This window comes from Lepidochelys kempii, chromosome 2 (genome assembly GCF_965140265.1).
Source record: "Lepidochelys kempii isolate rLepKem1 chromosome 2, rLepKem1.hap2, whole genome shotgun sequence".
Classification (NCBI taxonomy): domain Eukaryota; kingdom Metazoa; phylum Chordata; order Testudines; family Cheloniidae; genus Lepidochelys; species Lepidochelys kempii.
The window spans coordinates 30349414-30370610 of NC_133257.1; the positions used below are offsets into that span (position 1 = coordinate 30349414).

General features: G+C 38.6%; 1 protein-coding gene across 5 annotated transcripts in view; it reads left to right on the plus strand.

The window, feature by feature from the left end:
* The window catches only part of CSMD3 (CUB and Sushi multiple domains 3), a 1204651-nt gene that overhangs the window by 1099054 nt on the left and 84400 nt on the right, over positions 1–21197 (plus strand). For all 5 annotated transcript variants that reach the window (XM_073330296.1, XM_073330291.1, XM_073330295.1 and 2 more), the window contains 3 exons: positions 9069–9242; positions 11245–11418; positions 17242–17427. In XM_073330296.1, the coding sequence (XP_073186397.1) occupies positions 9069–9242; positions 11245–11418; positions 17242–17427 (534 nt within the window). The remainder of the gene's footprint in view (positions 1–9068; positions 9243–11244; positions 11419–17241; positions 17428–21197) is intronic.

A 21197-nucleotide genomic window follows, 5' to 3' on the forward strand; every position in this document is an offset into this window, starting at 1 on the left:
GGCCTCTAAAACAATAGCTAAAAGTTGGTTGGGATCTTTGCCCGAGTGGGGCTACCAAAGGAGATATTAACAGACCAAGGTACCCCATTTATGTCGAAGCTAATGAAGGACCTCTGTACACTGCTCCATATACATACCCTGAGAACTTCAGTCTATCATCCGCAGACTGATGGGCTGGTATAGAAAGGTTTAACCGAACCCTCAAGGCAAAGATAAGGAAAGTGGTAAGTCGGGATGGGAAAGATTGGGACACCCTACTACCCTATCTTATGTTTGCAATCCGGGAGGTACCTCAGGCCTCAACTGGGTTTTCCCCTTTTGAATTATTATACGGACGCCACCCCCATGGCATACTAGATATCGCAAAAGAAATCTGGGAAGAGGAACCCAGTGAAGGGAGAAACATAATTGACCATGTGTTGCAGATGTGAGAACGGATAGCCTGGGTCACCCCTATTGTACCAGAACATTTGGAAAAGGCGCAGGGGGCCCAGCAAACCCATTACAATCGCCAGGCAAAAGTCCGACAGTTCCAACCAGGGGATCAGGTGATGGTATTGGTACCCACAGCAGAAAGCAAGCATTTAGTCCAATGGCAGGGGCCCTATGAGGTGGTTGAACCCGTGGGGGAAGTAACCTACAAGGTGCGGCAGCCAGGACGCCGGAAACAAGAACAAATTTGTCACATTAACCTCTTAAAGCCTTGGCACCAATGAGAGGAGTGTGTAGTGGCCCAAGAGAGACCCCAATCCAGGGAAATAACATGCAGGAGCAGATCAGGATATCCACTGATCTGACACCAAACCAGAAGAAGGAGGTAACTGAGATGATCAACCGATACCAGGATGTGTTTTCAACCAAACCAGGCCGGACCACCGAAGCATATCACCACATTATCACAGACCCTGGGGCAAAGGTAACTTTAAGGCCCTATCGGGTCCCAGCAGCAAAAAGGGAGATCAAGGCAGAGGTAAAAAGGATGTTGGAGATGGGAGTCATCGAAGAGTCCCACAGTCAGTGGTCAAGCCTGATTGTGTTAGTGCCCAAACCTGATGGCACCACTAGGTTTTGTAATGACTTTTGCAGGCTGAATGAGATATCCAAATTCGATGCACACCCCATACCCCATATCGATGAGTTAGTTGACCGCCTGGGCAATGCCTGATTTTTGACCACCCTTGATTTAACAAAGGGATACTGGCAGATTCCCCTTGCCAAAGATGCGAAAGAAAAGATGGCATTCTCTGCACCAGAGGGTCTGTTTCAATATACTGTTCTTCCTTTTGGACTGCATGGGGCACCTGCCAACTTCCAGCGTCTTATGGACAAGCTCCTACAGCCCCATACCAGTTATGCAGCAGCATACCTGGATGATGTGATTATTCACACCCCCGACTGGGAAACCCACTTAGGAAAGGTGGAAGCAGTTCTGGACATGCTAAGATGGGCTGGCCTCACAGCCAACCCAGCCAAGTGTGCTATAGGGCTAGCTGAAGCTAAATACCTTAGCTACATTGTAGGAAGAGGCATGGTCAAGCCCCAACTAAACCAACTAGAGGCTATCCAAAATTGGCCCTGGCCGAATCAGAAAAAGCAAGTCCGGGCATTCCTGGGTGTGGTGGGGTACTACCGATGATTTAGTCCCCATTTTGCTACCAGAGCGAGTCCCATAACAGATCTGATAAAAGCCCGGGGTCCAGACATGGTGAAGTGGACAGATGCCACAGAGAAAGCATTCATGGATCTAAGAACAGCCCTCTGCAATAACCCCATGCTTATCGCCCCAGACTTCAACAAAGAATTCAATTTACAAACAGATGGATCTGAAGTAGGATTGGGAGCTGTTCTATCGCAGATGTTCGGAGATGAAGAACACCCAATCCTCTACCTCAGTAGGAAACTTCTCCCAAGAGAGCAGAAGTATGCCGTGGTTGAAAGAGAGTGACTAGCTGTGAAATGGGCCATGGAAACACTACATTGTTACCTTCTGGGACGACGGTTTACCCTTGTGACCAACCATGCACCCCTCCAGTGGATGCAGCGAAATAAAGAGAAGAATGCAAGGGTGACCAGGTGGTTCCTGTCCCTAAAACCTTTCCAATTCACCATACAACACTGGGCTGGAAGCCACCAAGGCAATGCAGATGGCTTGTCAAAAGTACACTGCCTGATGTCCCAAGTTGCCCAACCCCGTAGTGTTGAGCGGGGGAAGTGGAGGGGGGCGGCGGGATATGTGACAGGGTCAGGCCACATGGCTACAGGAGAATAATAGAAGGCAGATATATTATCCCCAGGCTAAGTAGGTCCCTTTTCCCTGGGTAAGGTAACAGGGGCGGTTCCAGAACAATCAGGAACCTTCTGGAGACAATTAAGACAGACAGGCTGATTAGAACACCTGCAGCCAATCAAGAAGCTGCTAGAATCAATTAAGGCAGGCTAATCAGGGCACCTGGGTTTTAAAAAGGAGCTCACTTCAGTTTGTGGTGTGCGTGTGAGCAGCTGGGAGCAAGAGGCACTAGGAGCTGAGAGTGAGAACGCGGACTGTTGGAGGACTGAGGTTTATGAGCATTATCAGACACCAGGAGGAAGGTCCTATTGTGAGGATAAAGAAGGTGTTGGGAAGAGGCCATGGGGAAATAGCCCAGGGAGTTGTAGCTGTCACACAGCTGTTCCAGGAGACACTCTAGACAGCTGCATTCCACAGGGCCCTGGGCTGGAACCCGGAGTAGAGGGCGGGCCTAGGTTCCCCCCAAACCTCCCAACTCCTGGTCAGACACAGGAGGAGTTGACCTGGACTGTGGGTTCATGAAAACAGCCAAACTAAAGGGTGCCGTGAAGCTCCAAGGCGAGCAAATCCGCCAATAAGTGCAAAACCCACCAAGGTAGTGGAGGAACTTTGTCACAATACAAAAAGGGCGGAAGAATGTTTGCATATCTTGGATGTCAGAAGATCCTTTCAATTTTATCTAGATTGAACCAGACACTTTTGTAAATTATCCCAGCTGTTCATAGCAGTCGCTGACAGAGAGAGAGAGGTCAATCACTTTCCATTTAGAGAATTTCTTCTTGGTTGCATCCTGTATATGCATGTGCTGTAGGTTGGCTAGTGTCACTCTGCATGACACAGTCACAGCTCAGTTGATGAGGTCACAATTGGCCTTTTGGGCAAGATTCCAGAGACGACGCTAAAGGGCGTTGAGTTGTTCTCCAATCTGTATTAAAATAGACTCTTCTTCTGTGGCTTGTGAGTCACCAAGAGTGAAACGCACACACGTAATCCCTTGAAGAAGAAAAAGCAGTTACTAACCTGTTCTGTGACTGTTGCTCTTTGAGACATGTTGTTTATGTCCATTCTGTGACTACTGCTCTATATTGGAGTTTCAGCAAGAAGGAATTGAGCAGGGCTAAGGGTGGCTTTGGCCTTCATACTGAATGTAGTGGTGTGCCACGCCATGGGGAGCTCAAGCCACCTAGAAGGTATTGCTGGGGGAAGAAGGTTCCAGTGGCCATGCCCTGGCCTCAGAGACACCAAGATTGGAATGGACAAGTGTGACACATCTCAAAAAACAACAATTACAGAACAGGTAAGTAACTGTTTGTTTGTTTTTTTAATGGCAAAAAAAGTTACTGTGCATGTGCGACATCTATTTTACTAAACAAAACAATTTGTACTTTTTCCCAGACCAAAAACTTTATCCATATTGTAGGCTAAATGCGATAAAAACTTTCCATTAAAAAAAAGAGCGAGAGAGACTGGAGTACAAAGAAACACCAGCTTCTACACTGAATTGTACTTTTATATCTTTAAAATGTCCAGATAGATTTGTTTCAAACATTGTTAATAAAAGAAAAAAGAATCACACCTTTCCTGTCAGGAAGCCCTGAAAACAAAGGTTAGGATGGAAATTCTGAAAGGCCATTAACAATGGAAGTGGTAATAAAAATGTGTGTGTGTACATGAGAGAGAGAGAGGAAAATGCAGCTATTGGTATGCTCACATTCTTATAAATATCAAATGGGCACTTTGGGATTCTTTCCATCACAGTCACTTTAACACAAAATGACAAAAGAAGAAGAAATCTGGTAATAATCATTAAAATAGCTTGAGTCTCAAGGGAATCAAAGAAAAAAGACTAGAAGAGAAGAGAAGTAAAAATTATTCTTGCAAGTTTGCCAAATTTTAGTCGTAGTATTTTCATTTAAAAACCTGTTTCTTTGTCTCTTTTTTGCCTGTATAATGAGGCAGCCATTCTCAAAGATGTACAGACAAAGAAAGTAGTTTCCTTGGTTATGGGAACTTCAGTAAATGAAAGTTTTCAGAAGAGCCCCTCCTTTTCTGAATTTTTTCCTTTCATTTTGGCAGCCTATATATTAGCTTGCAATACAGAAAATCAAAACCAAGGAGTTCATTCTGGCTTTTCTTAAATTGTTTGGTTTGGTTTGGTTTGGTTTCTCTCCATTTATTTTGTAAAGGAAGCCAAATCTGTGGTTGTGTGGGATTAAGAGGGGGAAATAAATAAAATTAAAAAAAAAACCCACCTTCTGGAATACACTAGTGAGTGTTTGCCTTTGTTAGGGCTGAGATGGATGTGCCTATAAATGAGTGTAGATTTTAGCAGTGGCTATAGAGGTTCTCTTATCAGAATATGCAGGAACTATGTATGTCTGTGCTGACAGGACATTTTCTGTAATATCCACATTTAAAAACAAGAAGACAGATACCATCAGTATGTAGTTTATCATCAGTTCCTGCCTGACAGATGGTGTTTTCAGAATTTATTAATTGGGGCTGATCCTAAAAGTCTTCACCTATCTTTCACTCAGCTCTTCATCAGGCAAAATTTCTACTGAAGGCCGAGTAAATAATGGGTAAAAACTGGGTAAAACCTTCAGGACTTAGCCCCTAATACTTTTGGCTTATTTTTAGATTATCAGATAAAGATGTCATGTTAGTATGACATATTATGCTATATTGAGGGGGTTTTAGCATGTATGATAGCTAGTTGCCTTTGGATTCTAGAATAGTAGAACTATCTTCATATTTTTTTTTCTAGCTGTGGACCTAGATCCTTTCACTTCTGAAGCCCTACAGCCTGATTTCACCACAACATCTGCTCTGGGATACTTCAGCTGGGAGCGAGATATGCTTCTGAACAGGGCCGGCTTTAGGTTTTTTGTTGCCCCAAGCGCAAAAAATAAAAGGGGGGGCAGAGTGCTGCCCCTTGAAAAGTGTCACCCCAAGCACGTGCTTGGTTTGCTCGTGCCTAGAGCCGGCCCTGCTTCTGAACACTCAGCAATTGGGGTGAAAGTAGGCTGTACTATTCATAGAGGACAACTGAATCAATACATGTCTTTTTTCCTGAATGGTCAATATTTCAAAATTAGTCATGTAACATTTTTTATGTTCCCTAATTGGAAGTAGGAAGGCATAATTAAGCCACAGGGCCTCGGAATCTCTGAAAGGTAGGGTGAGAGCAATTTTGGAGTTAGGAGGAGCTAGTCTGGCAGGATCTGTGAAATTTTTAGGACATTTCAACCTTTCTCAAACTGTGTTCAGATACCACTGCTAGACTGGGATAGATTTAAAATGAATTTTCTCTGTTACAGCCATGCAAATTTCCTGTGACATGTATGCACAGTTCCAGAAATTGCACCCAGATCCTAGAGTGGTTTATTTAATTGCTTCAGTACTGTTTTGCCAGGGAGATAGAGCCAGGTCTTCCTTGTGCTTAGGTCTTTTGCTCTGTTTCTGTCCTTCCCATGCTGCTCTTTGTGGGACAGGCTCCTTATTTCATCTTCTTGAAGAGGGTTAAACCATTCAGAAGTCAGACACAGGATAAAACTTCAGTAAGCTAAAAGAAAGGGGATGCTCAGAGAAGAGTGTACTCTTCGTTACTAATACCCATTTTAGTAGTATTTATTTAAAATTTTAATATTAAATATTGGTTAACAGCTCTGTTTTCTCTGTGGGGAGGGTAGGTTACCATTCTTTTAAGCTCCTTAGTTTTTTGTTGTTGTTTTGTGTCCATTTGTTTGTTGTTATTTTTCCTTTCATGCACTTCTACATAGTTTACTCCCCCTCAGCATGGCCAGACTGTAGCTACCCCACATGCCTTAGAAAAGCATTTTCTTGATAGACCGTAAAATGAAATTTACTGCAGCTAGAGCGTAAAATGTTGAGGCAACCAAAAGTAGCTTACAGGTGGCATAAAATCTGGTCCCCTGCAACCTGTTTGATGTGAACTCCCATTGATGGGGAGAGAATCTTGCCAGTTCAATATTCTCTCCTCCCCCTGGTAACAGGAAGGCCTGGTGGGTTGGGCCTTCTGGGGCCAAGTCTATAAAACCTACTAAAACAAAACTAGAACAAAATACAGTTTTTCTGGAAACTCAACAGGGACCCTGAAGCAGACTTTTATAACAGGGGCATTATTTCAGGAACATATGACAAGGAATGCAGTTGTTCTTGTCCCTAGTACAGCATGGGGAACAATAGCAGATGTGGGCCTCTACTCCTTGCTTAGGAAGGGTGTTGTGCAACTGGATCAGTGGTATGCATGAATTCATTCACTAGCAGTGTTGTGAATTTTGATGATATTATGGTGAGTCTCACAGTATATGGTGTCTTTCTTAAAGCATCAGGCGGTAGCCGTGTTAGTCTGTATCCACAAAAACAACAAGGAGTCTGGTGGCACCTTAGAGACTAACAGATTTATTTGGGCATAAGCTTTTGTTTTTTACCCACGAAAGCTTATGCCCAAATAAATCTGTTAGTCTTTAAGGTGCCATCGGTCTCCTTGTTGTTTCTTAAAGCATCAGCTGCTGGAGGCAACTGATTACAAGAGAATTTCAGCTTTTATTTTTTTTAAAAGAATGAAAAGGAGAGAAAATTCTGAAAATGTGACTTGAATGCATCCTAAACGCTCAGAAACCTAATAGCAAATAAATAGAATCCAAAACATAATAATTTAAAAATCCTCATGATTTTTAAGCAACCTTGTGATTTTGTGGGGCCTGACTCATTATTTTTGAATACTTGGACTTGGCAATACTGCACTGGCTAATGCACTGTCTATACCTCTTGCCTGACCTTATCTTTCCTTTTCGTGAGTTTTGTACTGCATTACACAGGTGGTGCAGCCTCTGAGATGCTTCTTTACTATCTGAATACTTGGTCTAATCTATTCCATATTTAGTTCCTCATCACCATACCGTCTGAGCACCTTACAGTAGTTTAGCTTTAAGCAACGTGGCTAATACCTGTCACATATGGTTCATTCTCACTGTCATCCTTTCCATAGGGGGCCATGTATTTGCACCTTATATGGTACAAATTCAAGATTGTTGCTATCTTATGGCTGCATGGTCAGGGAGGGAGACACTAACATAATTTGAGGTTCACCCAGTATAGTCATTAATAAAGTAGAAAATAACTATCTTCCTTTATTTTATTTTCAGTAACAGGGCATTTGCTGACCAACTCATATTTTAGTGCACAACATTTAATTAAATAGCAAAGATAACTAGAACTTGCTCACATTTATTGTACATGTGAATGCATTTGTAATTCCTTCAGCTACGTTTAGGGAAATAGAGAATATTTCTCAAGCACACATAGTGTACTTAAGGGAAGAAATTATAGTGTATCTCAGTTTGGTAATAAGTCCTTGTACTGCATTATAAGTGGCACTGGCAGCAATGACTATAACTAAAATCGCACGCTGGTTTCCATTATAAGACTTCATTTTCGGTTACATATAACTTTGCAAAACTTTACTCACTCAGGCTGAAATTTTCCATGACAGGGGTATGATTTCTTTTTGGAAAGTTTCAGCAAAACCAGCCATTTCCAAGAGGAAAATGAGGTAAATAAAACTTTGTTGTGTGGTTTCAGGGATGTGCCTTTTCTATTCCCGTGAAAATTCACCAAAATTTGGTCAAGTTATAAGCCTTTGAAAAATCACACTTCACACATGCTCAGTAGACGCTTAGTAGAGTTTGGCAGCTAAATTATCTACAATTCTCTCTCAGCTGTTTTTAATTATTGCTGACCAGATGTCTAAATATAAGAAAACTCAGGTATAAAAGAAAACAATGAACCAATGAAAGAAAAGAAAGAGGAGAGAAGAAAATAAATGAGAGAAAAAAAGCAGGTGGGATTTTGCATCTCCACTATTTATCAATTAAAAGTAGAGATGGTGAAAATGTTTGGGTCAAATGTTTTTTCCATTGGAAAATGCTGTTTTGTCAATATCAAAACTTTCTCTGGGAACTTCTTGATTTAGACAAAATTCCATTTAGAAAATGAAAAAAAAATCAGTAAGGTTAAAATGGAAGGTTTCAAACTTATCAGAATAAAATGTTTCAATTTTTGTGTCAAAATTAAATTGTTTATAAATTTATTAAACTTCTATTATATTATAAATTATAAAATAATAACAAAAAAGTCAAGATTAGAAGAATTGTTTTGATTTTTATCAAAATTGAAATTTTGATTGACCTGAACCATTTTTTTCAGAATTTGCATTCCATGGGAAATATTGGAATTTTTGTTTGGTTTTTATACAATTTTGAGTTGAACAGAAATTCAGAGTTTTGACTGGCTCTAATTAAAATGTTAGTTAAAAACCACCAATCTTTTCTTGTGGGTATCAATTACGCATATTGGCCCAAATACACTGAAGCCAGTGGTCTTATTCCAGGGAAGAATTTATCCCTTTTTGTTGTTGTTGAAAGGGGTAGATGCCTCAATTTGAAATTCTGGAATGCAAATTTGATAGTAAAAATACCACAGAAGCTCTTTGTTTGTTTGATTTGCATTTCTAATTTTTAGACATGATCTTTTTATGTATGAAAGAAGTATTTGGTTGTTTGTTTTCCATCGGCTTACAAATTATAATTTGAATGAAATCAATTAAAGAAATTGAGAAGTTAAACCTTGTTAAAATATTCATTTTAAATGTAAAGAAGTAGATTATTTTTCATTAAGAGGGATATTTTAAATATTATCATATGTATTCTGAATCATAGTAATTTTTGGTTTTGTTACCATAATTTGAAAATTGCAGCTGGCCACTGTGGTGTTCCAGATCTCATAGTCAATGGTCAAGTGATTGGAGAGAATTATGGGTACAGAGATACAGTTGTGTACCAGTGCAACCCTGGTTTTCGCTTGATTGGTTCTTCTGTACGAATATGCCAACAAGATCACAATTGGTCTGGTCAGCTTCCATCCTGTGTGCGTAAGTAAGCATGACGAAAGATATCTTACTTGTGCAATATGTTTACTGCTTACATTAGCTTATTGTACAAGTGCCCAAGTTCCATTTTGATTTCCAAAGGTGATTTAGGGCCGGATTTTTAAAAGATCAGACTCCTATAGAGCGTAGGCACCTAATTCCTATTTAAATCAATAGGAATTAGGCACCCAGAAGCTTTTGAAAATTCCACTTGATGTTCATCTGCATCTTAAGGCCCCTAAATACCCTTGAAAATCTGGCCCCTCAGAGACTGGCTTACTGAATATCAGTGGGGGACTAAGGAGCATAAGTGCCTATGTCACTTTTGAAAATGCTTTTGAGGATCTTACCTGAAAGTTTATGTGTATTTACTATTGATCAGTAGAAAGAGTTGTTAGATCTCAAATTATACTGTTAGCATTGAAGACAGAAATGTTCACATCAAGAAACTTGTTTAATTTTCACTGAGATTTTATTACTTATTTAATCAATAGTGTTTTATGAAAATGAGGGTCTTCATGTATGTTAACTAGGTTAACATGTTACATAAGTTAACCTCACATGAGAAAAAACAAGTTTCTTCTTTAAATATATTCTTTTTAGTAAACTTGGGTTATGGTGAAAAAGAGAGGGATGCAAAAAATTGGTATTATGCATATTTATTTATTTATTTACTTACTTATTTTTTTAAAATGGTCCCTTCTGAGACTGCTTGTCCCTTTCATAAGAGTGTATATGAAAAGTAATTGTGGAAATGCCAACTGTGGTTCATAATTAGTGTTAAATTGATATTATAGTATTGAAATTATTCTAATATTACTGACAATACCCTCTTTTTCATATACCTAGAGCTTTATAATAGAAAGCCCTGGCCATAAAAATCTCAACTAATCACAGTGGAACCAGTTCTGTTGTTATCCCATTACCTAAGTTGTTCATTTGTCATTTGATTTACTTATGATAGAGGTTTCTGAAAATAATACTTTATTACTGTAGTTAATAGTAATAAATTATAAATAAAGTACAGAAACACACACACAAACACACACCTCATTGTTCTGTTCCTATTTGTAATCATTCAGCAATGGATTAATGCCACTACTCTTTTTGTTCAAGATAGAAATAAGTATTGGACATTAGGGAACGAGTTTATTTGTCAATAATCTTTAAAGCAAGAATGAAACATAGTTCAACAGGAATTTCCAAAGCACTGGGTTAACATCAACAGCAGAACTGAAAAATAATTGCTCCTGGGTCATTGCTAACAGTAAAGAAGGTGAACATAGTTTCGTTCTTCACAACCAATTATAGAAGCTGTTTTGTTGAACACAGTGGAATTGTGCAGTACAATACATCAGAAAAGGGCAAGGAGGTTGACTTAAAGGATTGTAGCAATGAAAGACATACCATTAAACATTGCAATTGTCCATAATGTTACAATAGATGTCTAGAAGTGTTAGTACTGTAAACTCATAGCTTAATAGAAGTAGACAAAAATATTGATTTCTCTTTTATTTGTCTATCAGTTATATTGTTAATGACATTCATAATTTTATTATGTATTTCTATAGTACTGCTTGTTTAGATGTAATGATCATGACCATTTGACATTGGAAATGCACTGTGCTAAATGATTAGGCACCATGGACAGATATTTTATGATTAACCTTTTGTACCATACATTCCTAACCGATTAAAATGCCATTCAGAAAGAAAAAAATAAGGAGAATTTTGAGATACAGTTTTAGTTGTAAGCTCTTTATCATGTTTAGAAAATAAGGGCCTGATCCCCACAAAGTGCTCAGCACCTCCTGAAAGATACTAAGCTCGTTTAGTTCCCATTAAGATCAAATGAATTGACAGCTTTAAATACCTCTTGGGGGGGCACTCAGTACCTCATAAGATCTGACCTTTAGAATTCTACTAAGTAATCATCACTATTACATGATACCATGAAAAGTGACAGCAGTATGCTCTTCACTCTCTTGTTTTTTCCTGATGTTAGCTGTTAGCTGTGGCCATCCTGGTAGTCCGATTTATGGAAGAACAAGTGGAAATGGTTTCAACTTCAATGATGTTGTGACTTTCTCTTGTAATACTGGATATGCCATGCAAGGGCCAACAAAAGCGCAGTGTCAGGCTAATAGGCAATGGAGCCATCCACCACCAATATGTAAAGGTATGATTACAAATGTTTACAGATTTGGAGGTTGCTCTGAATATGAAAAAATAAATAAAGGGACATTGTCAAAACAAAGCATATATGTTTAAAAATCATCATGGGAATTACTTATAGAAAATTTGACTATTTAAACAGAACACATTTTCTACATCTAATTTTATTTTTCACCACTTAACAATTAGTTTGCTGTTTGCATTTCACTCAGACTGAACTATGAAATTAAACTGGGCAGTTTCATTTTAGTTCCTATTGTTTTTATTTTCAGGTACTCATTCATGAGCAAAATTCAGGAGATGGAATTTAAAAGGTCTTCACTGAAATTAAAACTAAAATAGAAACATGAAAACATTTACATGAACATAGAAACCTTTTTAAAATAAAATCTAAATTTGAGGTCTTATACTCACTTATAATGTCTTTTAAAAGCCTGTTTTCTCATTTTTCACTGTATAATTGATTTTATAGAAGTAACTTATTTAACCCAAATTTCTTTGTAGCAGATTTTAGAACCTTTTCTTTGTACAAATGAAATGACACTTTGTACCAACAGGCCCAAACAAGACACCCAGGTTAGGCACCTAAAGCCATATTTAGGCACCTAAATAAAAGTAATCTGTTCATAAGATATTCTTCCATTGATTTAACTAGAGACATAGGGCATGTGGCATATCTGAAAAGCATGCCTCTTTTAAACAAGGGACAAATATAGATGTAAAAGCCCAACTTTGAATATATAGTTTGGCCTGTATAGATAACTTCAGTTATCACCATGCCTAGTAAGATTCTTGGAAGCGCTAAAATGTTGCATTGACAGTAAATGATTCACACCTTCACCTTTGGATTTTATTATGGATAGGGAATAAATGAAGCAGTATCTTAAAACAAAATAATTGTTTCACTGTATGCATATGAATGAAATTGTCATTCTCCAAACCCAATATAAAGATATTATAAACCTTAACTCGGGGACTAGAAAATGTCTCAATGTGTTATTGTCAAGGTTCCTTCCCCACTCTGAACTCTAGGGTACAGATGTGGGGACCTGCATGAAAAACCCCCCTAAGCTTATTTTTACCAGCTTAGGTTAAAACTTCCACAAGGTACAAACTATTTTACCTTTTGCCCTTGGACTTTATTGCTGCCACCACCAAGTGTCTAACAAATATATAACAGGGAAAGAGCCCGCTTGGAAACATCTCCCCCCCAAATCCCCCAAACCCTACACCCCCTTTCCTGGGGAAGGCTTGATAAAAATCCTCACCAATTTGCATAGGTGAACACAGACCCAAACCCTTGGATCTTAAGAACAATGAAAAAGCAATCAGGTTCTTAAAAGAAGAATTTTAATTGAAGAAAAAAAGTAAAAGAATCACCTCTGTAAAATCAGGATGGTAAATACCTTACCGGGTAATCAGATTCAAAACATAGAGAATCCCTCTAGGCAAAACCTTAAGTTACAAAAAAGACACAAAAACAGGAATATACATTCCATTCAGCACAACTTATTTTATCATCCATTTAAACAAAACAGAATCTAATGCATATCTAGCTAGATTACTTACTAAGTTCTAAGACTCCATTCCTTTTCTGTTCGTGGCAAAAGCATCACACAGACCGAGAGAACCTTTGTTTCTCTCCCCCCTCCAGCTTTGAAAGTATCTTGTCTCCTCATTGGTCATTTTGGTCAGGTGCCAGAGAGGTTATCCTAGCTTCTTAACCCTTTACAGGTGAAAGGGTTTTTCCTCTGGCCAGGAGGGATTTAAAGGTGTTTACCCTTCCCTTTATATTTATGACAGTTATATACAGTTGAATAGCAATTGTTTTTATCAGACCATAAAAGCAAAGCCACATCACCTTCTGTCATGTCAATATACCCTTGAAATTTTAAAATTTGTATTTGGTTTTATTTTTTCATTTTCAATTATTATAAATATACTACTGTTCCCAATAAAACACAGAAGATTATAGCCTAGTTTCCTTGGATCAGCCCTTTTGCTACTGATCAAAGCTTTTACAGCAGTGTCTTTTGAAATGAATATATTGATACACAAGAACTGGAGGGTTACAGAAATATGTTTTGAAGATTTAAAAAATTGTCTCCCTTTAGAAAATATGTAGTTCTCCAGAAATCCTGATTTCATCCAAGTAGAAATAGCATCAAAGAGCTATCCTGGAGCTGAGTCAGCATCATGTGAGCTTCCTGAAATTTCCTATGAGCTTGGGTTCTAGGATGATATAGAATGTTTAATCATATAGTGTGTTTATATTCATCTTACTTAATACATTTTCCTTCCAATTAGATTCATCACTCTGCCTTGAGCCCTAGTGAAAAACCATTTACAGAACTTTATTTTAAAATTTTTATTTGTAGTTAAGACATTATTATTCTTTTTTAATTCACAATAGAAAACTCCCACTGTGTACTAAGAGCAGCAGGTATATTTGGTCTTCAGCCCAATAGCAATAAATTATCCTGGTGTACTGGTATTTCCACAATAATGTACCATACTCCCTATTATATGTTATTGCCTATAGGGATCAGAGGCTCAATAAATGTATTGGTCACATTGATTTATGAAAACTTTACACACATCCATGAAATCCTAAATTGTTCATAGGGTACAACAGAGTACAAGAGAGCTAAGTGTTTGCATCAGATCATTGATACTGGTCTTTTTAAGGTGCAGCAACTCTAGTTATGACTTCGATGATATTGAGATTTGCACGGATTAAAAAAAATATTAATCTACATACCTACTTGTCAAGGTTCCTCCCCCACTCTGAACTCTAGGGTACAGATGTGGGGACCTGCATGAAAAACCTCCTAAGCTTATCTTTACCAGCTTAGGTCAAAACTTCCCCAAGGTACAAAATATTTCACCCGTTGTCCTTGGACTGGCCACTACCACCACCAAACTAATACTGGTTACTGGGGAAGAGCTGTTTGGATGCGTCCTTCCCCCCAAAATACTTCCCAAAACCTTGCACCCCACTTCCTGGACAAGGTTTGGTAAAAAGCCTCACCAATTTGCCTAGGTGACTACAGACCCAGACCCTTGGATCTGAGAACAATGAAAAAGCATTCAGTTTTTTTACAAGAAGACTTTTAATAAAAAATAGAAGTAAATAGAAATAAAGAAATCCCCCCTGTAAAATCAGGATGGTAGATATCTTACAGGGTAATTAGATTCAAAAACATAGAGAACCCCTCTAGGCAAAACCTTAAGTTACAAAAAAGATACACAGACAGAAATAGTTATTCTATTCAGCACAATTCGTTTCTCAGCCATTTAAAAAAATCATAATCTAACACATACTTAGCTAGATTACTTACTAAAAGTTCTAAGACTCCATTCCTGGTCTATCCCCAGCAAAGACCCAGCATACAGACAGACACAGACCCTTTGTTTCTCTCCCTCCTCCCAGCTTTTGAAAGTATCTTGTCTCCTCATTGGTCATTTTGGTCAGGTGCCAGGGAGGTTACTTTTAGCTTCTTAACCCTTTACAGGTGTGAGGAGCTTTCCCCTGGCCAGGAGGGATTTCAAAGGGGTTTACCCTTCCCTTTATATTTATGACACTACTTAAAATGGGTACTCTCTCAAATACCTGCAAACTTGCATATTGTTCGTATGTTCAATGCACACTATAAAATTCTTAAAAGTGCTGTACCTTTTCTAAAAGGTCACTATTTCAATTATAAGAAAACCACAGCAGTGCTCATACTGATTATTATAATGACCAGAGCTTTTTGCAGTTTACGCTAAATGATCAGTATTTAAGAGTGATGTAGAACTAATACGTTTTTTCATTTTATTGAAAGTGAATACATCATAGTATCTATGTTCATGTACAATTACTATAAAACACTTGATCTTAAAACAGAAAATAGAAATTGAGTCCAGAAACTTCCTATAAGCCACAATTAACACTCTGTCCACTCAACCTATCTACTGAAATAAAAGGCCTGGGTGAATAGATAAGTCTTGACTTGAAGGCTAATAAAGTCAGGCCAGAAGAAGAATAGCTTCCAGATGTCTTATTCTCTCCAATGAAAATGCTTGATGTACAGTCATCACATGTCATTACTGGAGCATCCCAGCAAATTCCACGGTTCGTGATGGAATGTAAAATAGCTTTAAAACAGCCAGGATGAAAAATATGTAAGGTTGTGTAAGTAAGAATCAGTTCCCTGTGTTGTACCTAGAAATAGATTACTAGGATTTCCAATCTACAGAGTATTCCAGGGCCACAGGTATGATATGATGATATGCACAGTTAAGTAGGGTGGGCCGTACCATTCTGCATGTAGTATACAGATTACCTTCAATGGTAACTTCATGTAGTCTGCATTGTAATGATCTGTCCTGGAGGTGATGAGCATGGAGAACCATGATGAGTTCTGCATCCAAAAAGAAAGGTCACAACCCCTAACCAGATGCAGATGAAGAAAACTGCTCTTAGCTACTTTTTCAAAGTAGGAATCTAGGAGAAGCTGAGGATCCCAAATAACCAACCAGGTTGTTCATGTCATTAACAAAAGCTCCCTTCAGTGAAAGGTGGAGATAGATAGACAGACAGACAGGCTAACTTCCCCCCTAAGCTAGTCAGTGGAAGATGCCAACCAGAGGGGTGTATGCTAAGCCCTGCCCCTCTCTTAGAGATAGTCACCTAAATCCAGGAGGCAAGGAGACACCTAGCTCTGCTAATGAGTCTCTGCTGTGAACCCTCTCCTTTAGCAAGAAGCTGAGGAGGAAGGGGAAGTGGTGCTCTTCTTATCATGTTTATCCTAGTGATTAGAGTGCTTACTGGGATGTGAAAGACTGAGGTTCAATTGAAGAGGGGTCTGCCACCTTTTAGGAGAGTGCTCTAACCACAGAGCTATGGGACAGTCTGTGGGGTTCCCTGAATCTCTCCTGTTGAAGTTGTTCCACTGTAGATAAATAATGAAAGAGTGATTGTGGAAAAAGGACTGTGCCTTTCAACTCTCAAGTGGATGTCCTAACCACTGGACTACATGGTCATTCTCACACTTTCTGCTCCCTGTGGTCCATTGACTATTTAAATATATATCCATAGTGGAACAGTCATTGGACGAGGGAGGGAAAATAGCTCTGCTTTAATCACTGGGTTACAGGAACAACAGAGTCCTGTGGCACCTTAAAGACTAACAGATTTATTTGGGCGTAAGCTTTTGTGGGTAAAAAAACACTTCTTGCATCTGAAGAAGTAGTTTTTTACCCACGAAAGCTTATGCCCAAATAAATCTGTTAGTCTTTAAGGTGCCACCGGACTCCTTGTTGTTTTTGTGGATACAGACTAACACGGCTACCCCCTGATACTGGGTTACAGGATGGGCACCACCTCCTTCTTCTCCCCCTCTGTCTGGCTTTTGAATGGGACCCAATCTGTTAAGCAGTTTCTGAGCATGCCTACTGGATTACACCCTGCACATGCCCTATTAGGCCAAATGCCTGTCTTCTCCTGGTTTGTGAATCACTCTGTGGGTTTAAATGGGAGCATCTAAGCATCCTGATACCTGGAGTGAGGAAGCATTGCACATGGCCAGAGACGGATGTGTAGGTGCCAAAGGAACTTTTACTCTGAAAACTTAGGAATCAAGTGAATTTAGGTGCCTTGCATGGTTCGATGGGATATTTGCATATCATAATGGTCCCAAAACTGGGAGTTAGGTGCCTAATGGACTTAGGTGCCTAAATCCTTTTGTGCATCCAGACCTCAGTAATAAAGCTATTACAAATTTATTTTATAAAACAATATATTATACATGTGTAATCTAAAAATGAGTTTCACTTTTTGTAGTGGTCAACTGTTCTGATCCTGGAATCCCTGCAAATTCCATACGAGAAAGTAAAATAGAACATGGAAATTTCACCTATGGAACAGTGGTGTTTTATGACTGCAATCCTGGACATTTTTTATTTGGATCTTCAGTTTTAGTCTGTCAACCAAATGGTCACTGGGATAAGCCACTACCTGAATGTATTAGTAAGTAGATAATGTGTATTTTTCTGTAAGATAAAAAAATTTGGGTCATATATTTTATTATGTTTTACACTGATTTTGCTGTATACAGTAGATTTGTCTCTTCTCTCTCTACATGTAGGCACTCAGTTAGATGGTGATGGTAGAAGTTAGACAGACAGATCCTATATACATAAGTTTTTAAAATGTGTGATAACCATATAAGGCCACAAAGGCAGCAGAGGTATCCCATGTCTGTTATACATGGTGTTTGAAAGTGTTATCTGTGGAGAGGCCACTCAAAAAGACTCTACTTCTTTGGCATATCACAGAAGAATGATCCTTGGGAATACTGTCTATCAGTAGAAGAGGTGTTTGGGAGCAGGGGTGTATCCAATAGGGGTGCAGCTACATGGATGCACTGACCAAAAGGCACTTTCATTGCACTAAATAATGACACTGGACCTCTAAAGCTGTAGTGGAAGCTGCATAGGAGCTGCAAGGTTTTCAACAGCAAGCCCTTGAGTTGTACAGGGAGATTCTTTTCCTCAATTCTTTTTGTAGGTCCCTTTACAAAGATTTGTTCTGGGACTAGGCTTTCTCTCTTGTATGAGAGATCCGGTTGAGAGAGGAAACAAGATTAAGAGTTCTTAATCCAGTCATTTTGGCAACGTTTCTGGAAGAGTGTGGACAAATTCTGCATGTATTATTTATCCTTTTGCCAAGATTTTTCTCTTCCCATTTTCTCACAGCAGTTCTTAGTTTTCAGTTCTTCCAGTTGTTTTTAAATGATCTTCATTCTGGGAGTCTTCCTTATCTTTGATATAATTTGTAGTTATTTACAACTCTCATTTGTTAAACTGGCATTAAAGTTTGGGGTCCCTTTGAAGCAGAAAAAACATTACCAGAATGGTCTAGTTGTCAAAAACAGCCATTAGAAATCCAAAAATTTCAGAAACGAACAAATTTATTTGGGCATAAGCTTTTATGGGCTAGAACGCACTTCATCAAATGCATGGACTGGAAAATACAGGAGCAGGTATAAATACATGAAATACACTTGGTAAGGCAAATTGCATCTTTTCATTTATTTTATACCTGCTCCTGTATTTTCCACTCCATGCATCTGATGCAGTGGGTTTTAGCCCATAAAAGCTTATGCCCAGATAAATTTGTTAGCCTCTAAGGTGCCACAAGGACTCCTCATTATTTTTGCTGATACAGACTAACACGGTTACCACTCTGAAAAAATTCAGAGTTAAGGTTAAATGGAAAGGAAAGCCAAACATATGAAAGCATGAAAATGCACATGTAAGGCACTGTCATAACCTTAGCTCTGTCTCAATAGCGATGCCCTGAGGGAAAAAGCAACCCAGGAACTCTAAAAGAACCTTATCCATTCATAATAAGCAGTTGCGTCTCATCAGTAACTACATCATTAAAATGCCTTACTATTAATCATCTTCTAATTTGACCTCCTTTACAGCCATGCACAATCCACAAACAGAATTCATGTTACAGTTGTTTGATTAAAAATAGCAGGCTAATGGCAGTCTTTCCCCCCTTTTCATTAGGGACTTAAACTTGCAGAGCGCTGAGCATTCTTATCCAGAAAGCACATAAGCACATGCTTAATTTTCACATAGCAGTCAAGGGACAAAAGTTAAGCACACACTTAAATGATTTGCTGGATCGAGGCCGGAATGCTCATCACTTTTCAGAAAACACATGCCAACTATTATACAAATGTGATACAGACTGAGTGTATAAATGCAAAACTCCAAGCCTGAGATCATTAAATTATAATGCTATAATAACAAGAGCTAAGGTTAGTGAATGATGATCTTCACACAGCATTAATCATGTACCGTATGTAGTCAACCAGTGGTCTGTTATGCACAATTTCAATGCTAAAAACCTTGCAGTCTTCTTCAGATCTAATATGTCCACAACCATAGATTGAATACCTCTCTTTAAGCCCTTATGGAAGAAGATGATGAAGGGAGGATGGGAGGGTGGAAGTGGCAGTTCACTAAATCAGTACAGTGGCTATTCTATTATCAAGGTATTTGCTGCTCTAAGCCATAGTCTTCATGAAGCACTTAGAAAAAAATGTCTTTGATCCGACATGAACACGTCCCACAAAGTAGGCGTAAAGTAACAAAGAAGGGGACATGCAAGGCTAGAATTGTTATGGGGACAGAAATAAGGTGATTTGGATGCCTTAACACTCTGCATTTTCATAAGTGTAATGTTTGGTCTCCTTCAAAGTCCAACCTTCGCTCTGAATTCTCTGGGTTTTTAATGGTTGCTTTTAAATAAGTACATGTTCTTGTAAGGATTTTTACTTTCAAGTCACTGATATGTACCCTGAAACTTAACAACATTTTTTTTCCGAGAGATAAATATAAGAGCAATTAAACCTTACTTGAAAATGCGCCCCATTTCAAATTCCAACAGACTTTTTATTTCTTTTCAGCACTGCAGGGCAAACCGTTGTTTCCTTGACATACATAATCCATGTGTCTGCTTTTCTACATAGTAGTGCATAAGGCCTTTTTTCTCTTTATTTTATTCTTATAAAATAGATGCCTGTTGGGCTAAACATGATAACTTTATAACTTTTATAAAACTTTATAATAGATATTAGATTGCTGAAACAATTTCAATGGCTTTACCAGGATTTAAAATGCAGAACTTTGTAAAATACTATTTTTGACCAATTTCTACAAATGCTTCTCACAAGATTTTGTTATAGGTGTGTTTAAGAGACAAGTAAAAGAAAAAAGTAATCAGCATCACTTATTATGGAATTCTCTCTTTGCTGTCTTCAGTGTAATTACATAATATCAGCTTACATCTTCTTTTCTCACCAGTGTTGTATATGAAGTTGAACATTGGTCAGGTAACACTGTCTGCAGTCCATGCAGCACACACCCTAAAGGTGTAAGGATAAAAGCTTCTGAGTCGATCTTAATAAAAAGCTAATTCAGCCTGAAAGGAACACTGCTTATGTGTAATTTGGCTTTTCCAAAGCCCTGATCCCTAGCTCCCAGGGAGACACATTACTCCAAAGAAAGTAGGGTGGGGAAAGGAGGTGGAAAACGTGGAGCTGTTAAAGGATGGTCCAAGTGTTTTCAATTCCCAGGTGCACTGAGAGTTTACAAAGGAATTGTACCTAGCTCAGGCATAATTGTTTCACAAGCTACCCTTGGGACTCCGCCTTGCCCCTAAGACAGGCCATAGCCTTAAAGGCAAAATATGGTCTTTATATTTCAAAATATTGGGACCCAATTCCTGCTCCCCATAAACACATCAGGAAATCAAGCAAAAGGTTTTGCCCATAATTCTAGCCCCTAGAAAGAGCTGTATGGGAGTATCATGAGCAATGATTTAAGATCAGTGGATTTGAGCCACATGTATATGCATTTATAAAATGGGAGCTAGCAGTGACCCCTACATATAGCCTCCCTCTGCACCCAAAGTAGAATAGTTCTACTGTGAATGGATATATGGATATAGTTATGCAGAGACCAGCCCTAAGGTCCAGGCATCTGGTGTATTTTTTATATATATACATACATCTAATGCCTGGACCTTAGGGCTCATCTCAGCAGAAATGTTAGAAGCATATTATCATTATTTTGGGGTAATGTACACATGACCCTTCAAGAGACATCTGTTTCACAGCATCTGTCAGGATTTGATTCTTGATATATCATTCATATTTAATAAATTGACATTAAAGAATCCAGCTTCAAAAGATGTATGTATAAAATATGGGAATTCTAATG